Source organism: Doryrhamphus excisus, chromosome 17, assembly GCF_030265055.1.
Source record: "Doryrhamphus excisus isolate RoL2022-K1 chromosome 17, RoL_Dexc_1.0, whole genome shotgun sequence".
NCBI classification, from domain to species: Eukaryota; Metazoa; Chordata; class Actinopteri; order Syngnathiformes; family Syngnathidae; genus Doryrhamphus; species Doryrhamphus excisus.
The window spans coordinates 9,201,689-9,207,688 of NC_080482.1; the positions used below are offsets into that span (position 1 = coordinate 9,201,689).

Consider the following 6,000-nt stretch of genomic DNA (forward strand, 5'->3'; position numbering starts at 1 on the left):
TGCTTCTCGACTACAATTACAATAAAGCTTTAAAGCATTGCATTTAGTTAGTTGCTGCCACATAATCCAGGTTAATACTGCCATGCTTTTATTTGGAAGCCTACTTTGCACTGAACTGAGGTGACAATACTAAAACACATGTAGATAGAAACTGAACGATTTTTCACAGAAAGGATCACTTTCGGAGACCAGTCCAGGGTGCGCTTTTCGCCCAAAGACAGCTGGGTTAGGCTCCAGCATACCGAAGACCCAAGAAAACGGATGGATGGATGGATGGTTGCTTTAGGTCTCAACTATTATGTAGAGAAAAGCAGTTGACTGTGTATGTCTGTGTAAGCCACTTTGGTGGATCGGGACTTAAATTGGTCAACATAGACAGGTTGTCGACATAAGCAGGAAGTGACAATACTACAACACAAGCAGATAGAAACTGAACAATTTTTCATAGAAAGGATCACTTTCGGAGACCAGTCCAGGGTGCACCCCGCTTTTCGCCCAAAGACAGCTGGGTTAGGCTCCAGCATATCGAAGACCCAAGAAAATGGATGGATGGTCGCTTTAAGTATGTCTGTGTAAGCCACTTTGGTGAATCGGGACTTGAATTGGTCAACATAAACAGGTTGTCGACATAAGCAGGACTGACGTAGGGTTCCTAGTACATCATATACTTTGTGGACCAATAATGGGTTAGAATCATAATACCAACAAAGCAAACTTCAAGTAGACCTCTCCATCATCAATCAGTCTAAACCACACTGTCAAACGATGCAGGACGAAGCATCCATACCATCCTAATGTACGCAAAGAGCAGAACCAAGCAGCTCATTAGCCACTGAAGCATTCCGCCATCAGTCTCCTGCGTTCGGACTCATGCGGTCATATTGTTCAATCTAATTCTATACGAGCACCATGAGAGGGGAGAGAATGATATTGTGACAGTGAGAGAGAGGCCTATGGAGAAGGAGAGAGGTAGCTTAATGCAATAAAGCATGTAGTATTGACATCTTTCTCACGTCTATTGATTCCCCATTATGTCGCTAACAAACCCAGGTTGACATTTTGTCATTTGCAATCATGTTAACACTGCGACTTGCACGCTCCCCTCGCAACAGGCCGATCTATGCCTGCACGCACGGTGTGCCATCGCTACACACACACACACACACACACAAGTTGAATCCGGTATACATGGTCATATTCCATGAAGAGGGAGAACTCCATGTGTGATTTGGACTTAATGGCTAATTGATCCTCTGTCTATCATGTTGGTGTACAGCATGGGCAGGTGATGTGTAAGATGGCGGCTAATGATGTGTGACCAAAGGTGCATAGCTGAAATGAACTGATCTAAGGTGTGTATGTGTGTCCGATCGTATCATATCAAGTTCCGCACCGGGCTGGGAAACCTGCTGTTTCTCCAGCGTGTCCTATTAAACTTTCATATAGCAGTTAATGCTGATGGCTCCACCAAACCACTTGACTACACACACACAAACAAACACACGTAATGGCAACTAGACACAATACCATTAAAAATAGAACAAAACCTGGATGCATCCATGTGGAAAACAGCCTAACATGCGTGATTTTATGTCATATGATGGTCCATCTCTTTCATGATAGCGCGGGTGAGATGCTGACCGAGGCTGAGTGCTTCAGGCCTGTTCTAACATGAAAGAGGGCAAAAACACCAGGGGGCGGGTGGTGGGGATGGGGTGGCAGGTGGGGCTGAGTCAAGCGCTCTCTGTGTGACCTATGATCCCGGCACCGAAAGAAACAAGAGTGAGAGCACAAGTCAAGAGCCCCACAATGGACGAGGAAAAAGGGGGACGCTTTTAAATGAAGTTCAAATCTATGTAGAGCAGGGTTCTCAAACACGCGGCCCGCGGGCCAAATGTGGCCCGCAGGACACTAGTTTGAGGCCCCCGCCTTGAAAAAATTATTACGTTTGATTAATGTTCATGTTAAAGGTTAAATAACTGTTAATAGTTATCCTCCCTATCCGTGTGGAAGTGGTAAGTTTTTGGCTATTTAAGTTTAAAGGAAATAACTTGAAGGCTACCGTTTAGGTCGCTAGCTCTCTAGTTTGCGAGTTAGCATGTGTCTCAAGACCCTGCAGTTGCGCAATATGTTGTAAATAAAAAGAGTATAAATGTGACTATAGTCATGTTTTGTCATGTCTACAGGGCTCTAATAATGCTTTGTTAATTTTAATCTGAAAAAAATCATTTGTCTACCCACCAACTATATGTGGTTTTAAGTTTTTATTATTTGCTGTTTTATTATTATTCTTATATTTATTTATTACTGATTGATTTTCTTTATTCTTGATTTGTTTATTTATTTTTCATCTTATTTTGTGCAGAAAAATAAAAAATACGATATTTGAGAACAGTGGAATGTTTTATCAGAGCTTTTCTTGTAGAAAATTGGAACCAAAGCACTGAAAAAGTTTGTATATTTTTCTGTTTTTAATAAATGCAAAGATTTTTTTTATTTTTTATTTTTGAAAACCTGATGCGGCCCAGCCTTGCCCAGACCCTAGCTCCAGTGGCCCCCAGGTAAATTGAGTTTGAGACCCCTGATCTAGTGTATCAAGTTCAAATCTAAACTAAAGTTTTGCCTGTGAATTTATGTTTATCTGAAGGACATTAATGCTCTGTGTTTTTTTAAGGACCTCAAAGATCCTCTATATGACAGTAGAGTTAAAAAAAAAAACAGACAGGAGTATTCTGCTGCCTTTAAAGAACTGCAAAAACGTGACTCAAAAATCTTCTAAATGACTGATGGGCTGTATTTGTGGATTGCTATCAGTTGAACAGGCCGAGCCTATACACAAGGGTATACTGCTTGACATTGCCAACTATTGGCGTGGCATGAGTATTAAGCTATTGTTTTTACAGGTCAATGTTGGGCTTTGTCCGACTGACAGTTAAGTTATTTTCAGCGGATAGTGCATCACCCCTGGATTTGTAGGATTCAGTTTTTTACAAAGGTTTAAACTCGGTTCTTGTACACTATCTTGGTTATCATACAACATTGTGCGTAATAATCACATATTTTATCCATAGGTATGTTGAATTTAATAAAGATGTGTACGGACTACTCCCGGCATTGCTTGATTATTCAGCCATCTTGGACAACAAACACAATATTCATTTGGCAAACTCAAATGAGACTGACACACAAAGTAGTCCGTTTCCCACTTCATTTTTCGAAGACTCGAGTCCCCAAACTCAAGTGCCCCTGTTCCGTCATCTAGTGTATCTATGACTATCTATGACACAGTTACGCCTGCTTTTGTTATTGATCGGCTGGAAGATAACCAACAATGGAGCTAACAAATGTTGTAAGTGTCAGCACTTTGATAAAGGGAGTGCGAAACACCATTTAATTCAACTAATTCCGTGTGGCTACGTCCTTCCCTTGTCCGTGCCTTGCCGTTGCTATTAAAAGTGTTTAAATATCAGTTGATTAAATAATTGATGACTACGCCGATCATTAGTTTGTATGTGAAACTGTTCAACTTGTCAAGTGCGTTGATGCTGAACTAAAAAAAAAAAAAAAAACAAGACTTTGTAGAAAAGGACTCACAACGACACGATATCAGCGTAGCGAATCACTGTTATCCCGTCAACTTACACATTCAGTTATTCAGATGTCAACCCAGACTTGGGGCAACATAATGGGCTCATCCGCCGTTTTTTTCCTCTCACCTCGAGACGCTCAAACTGGGTTTTCCATCCCCCTCCTCGTTTTTCACCTTGTCATCTGGTCTTACTTTCACCCTCTCTCGCTTCCCACATTTTTTTTTTTTATCTCCTTCTGACATTCGCAATTTTTCAGCACCAAAACTCCTCCTCCTGATCCTGCTGCCTGGTTCTTTGCCTCATCCCTGCATGACTCCATCCCCCAACCCTCTTGTCCTCTCTCTTCTGTGCGTTTAGAGATACGGCCCCCCCAACCCCATCCTCTTCCACCTATCTCATCACTGTCACACGCCGTGCACCCGCTGACTGAGGATGTGCAGGAATCAAATATGCTTGAAGTGATTTGGAAATGAGAGGTGAGCCGTGCAACCAGGCAGGTTTGGTGGCGCCTGCCTGGGCCCCTTTAAGAGCTCCGTCCTCATGGCCACATGGATGTAGCTGCGGTAAAGGATGCACACCAGTTACACCTATGATGCCGGGTGATGGAGGTTGTTTCTCTCCCACCATGTTGCTTGTTATTCCACCTCATATGAATGAAACACCACCTTCCCCGCATCACCGGAAGAGCTGCTTCCTTGCACACAAACTGCAACAAATCACAACCCGGTTAGAAATAAAGCAAACAAAAATAAGAAGAGACAGAACATTGTACTGTTCTCCGTGTGCGCTTCTCCCTTTTTCCACCTCCCACCCCTCTCGCTTGCTTCCTTCAGCGGCCCCAAGAATCGATCCCCGCCAGGATCGATAAGTTGGCATGAATATTCCCTGCCTTTGCCGGAGAGTCTAGTCGGGGAGAGACGGGGGCTCTGTCTCAGGCGCGGGCAGCGGAGGAGAGGGGAAGGACCGCTTCTCGGAGCCAGCAGAGGGCTGTTGGAGGCGTCTTAAACGGCAAAGGGGGGAAGAAGAAGAAGCGTCTTACCGGAGTTAGAGCGAAGAGCCAGGGGGGACTTGAGACGCCAGGCGCTGAGGTCAGGGGCAGCTCTCTGAAACACGAACGGCACCGGCAAGGGGACAAACATGATCTTCCTTCTTCTTCTTGTTTGGGTGCAAATAATAATTATGGTGATTATGAGGAGACGACGGGACGACGAGATGTGTCCTCCTGGGAGTCTTCGTGGGTGTCTTCGGCTTTGTGAAGGCGGCTTGGTGCGTACACATGAAAGCAGCCCGGCAGCGCACTTTGTTTATTGACTTAACCCGGCATCAGTGTGGCGTAAATGTGCATAGAATCTATTTAATTCTTTAATGGAGGCACACAGACGGATGGACGAGTAAGTCGGAGGGAAAGTTAAGACGTCTTTTTGGACTTAAATGATGTCCCCGTTGTTTAAAAATGATGCTAATACTAAAGGCATGAAAAACAGTCGCTAGCTTGCTGTCCTTTAGCTTTGGTTATTAGCGTCAATAAAGCACAACGACCACAAAATGTCGACTTTTTTGACATATAAAAGTCTTATTCTGTGTGGTTATATTTGGTTTGAAGCTATTTTGGAGTATTTGGTATTATTTAGCATATTATTTAGCTGCTATATGCTAACACATTCATTTGTTTGCTAGCTCACGAGCGCAGTTTTTTTTAAAAAAGCTTTAATAGTTAAAAGGCGATAACAAACAAACAAATCAATATACTTCCACTGCACTACACTACACACACGCGCGCACACACACTTGATCCTGACGCTCCTCCCTCCCGCTTGTGACACACTAATTAAAATCAATCGATAAATAAATACGACGAGAGAAGCACAGAAAAAAATGTTAATCGCAACACTTGCCTATAATATGTCCGTCCATCCGTCTGTGTGTCTTTCTTGCTATATTCTTTTTATGTATATATATATGTATATATATTGGGAAGCCCAGCAGCTCACTCGACCCGGCTCCCTCCAGGATTGTAGCGATCTGCCACACCAGGCTGGCTGCAACATTGAGGCGAGCAAGGAGCTGCTACTACTCACACATCACCCCCTCCATCCCTCCCCCAACCCACCATCTACCTCCTCTTCCTCCCTCCCTCCCTCCCTCCCTCCCTACACGCACATACACACATCCTCATCTCCCTCGTTTTCACTACCGCTGCAAAAGGTATCCTGTATTGATTTTTGGATTTCGTCCCCCGTTTGCCTTCCTACCATCCACACACACACACACACACCATCCTCTTAATAATGCTGCCTATAATGATGCCAGCAGTGATCGGCGCGTTAATGCTTTGGAAGAAGAAGAAGACGAAGAAGGAGGGATACATGGATGTGCTTTATGCTAAGATCCCCAGCAGTTACAGCAGCAT

At 43.8% G+C, this 6,000-nt stretch overlaps 1 protein-coding gene across 2 annotated transcripts in view; it reads right to left on the minus strand.

Annotated features, from left to right (window-relative positions):
- Positions 1-5,641, minus strand: part of pou2f2a (POU class 2 homeobox 2a) — a 54,432-nt gene extending 48,791 nt beyond the window's left edge. Inside the window, exon 1 of one of the 2 annotated variants that reach the window (XM_058054149.1) lies at positions 4,630-5,641. In XM_058054149.1, the coding sequence (XP_057910132.1) occupies positions 4,630-4,729 (100 nt within the window). In that variant the 5' untranslated portion in view covers positions 4,730-5,641. The remainder of the gene's footprint in view (positions 1-4,629) is intronic. The other variant, XM_058054151.1, reaches the window with a different exon arrangement.
- Positions 5,642-6,000: the final 359 nt, after the last annotated feature.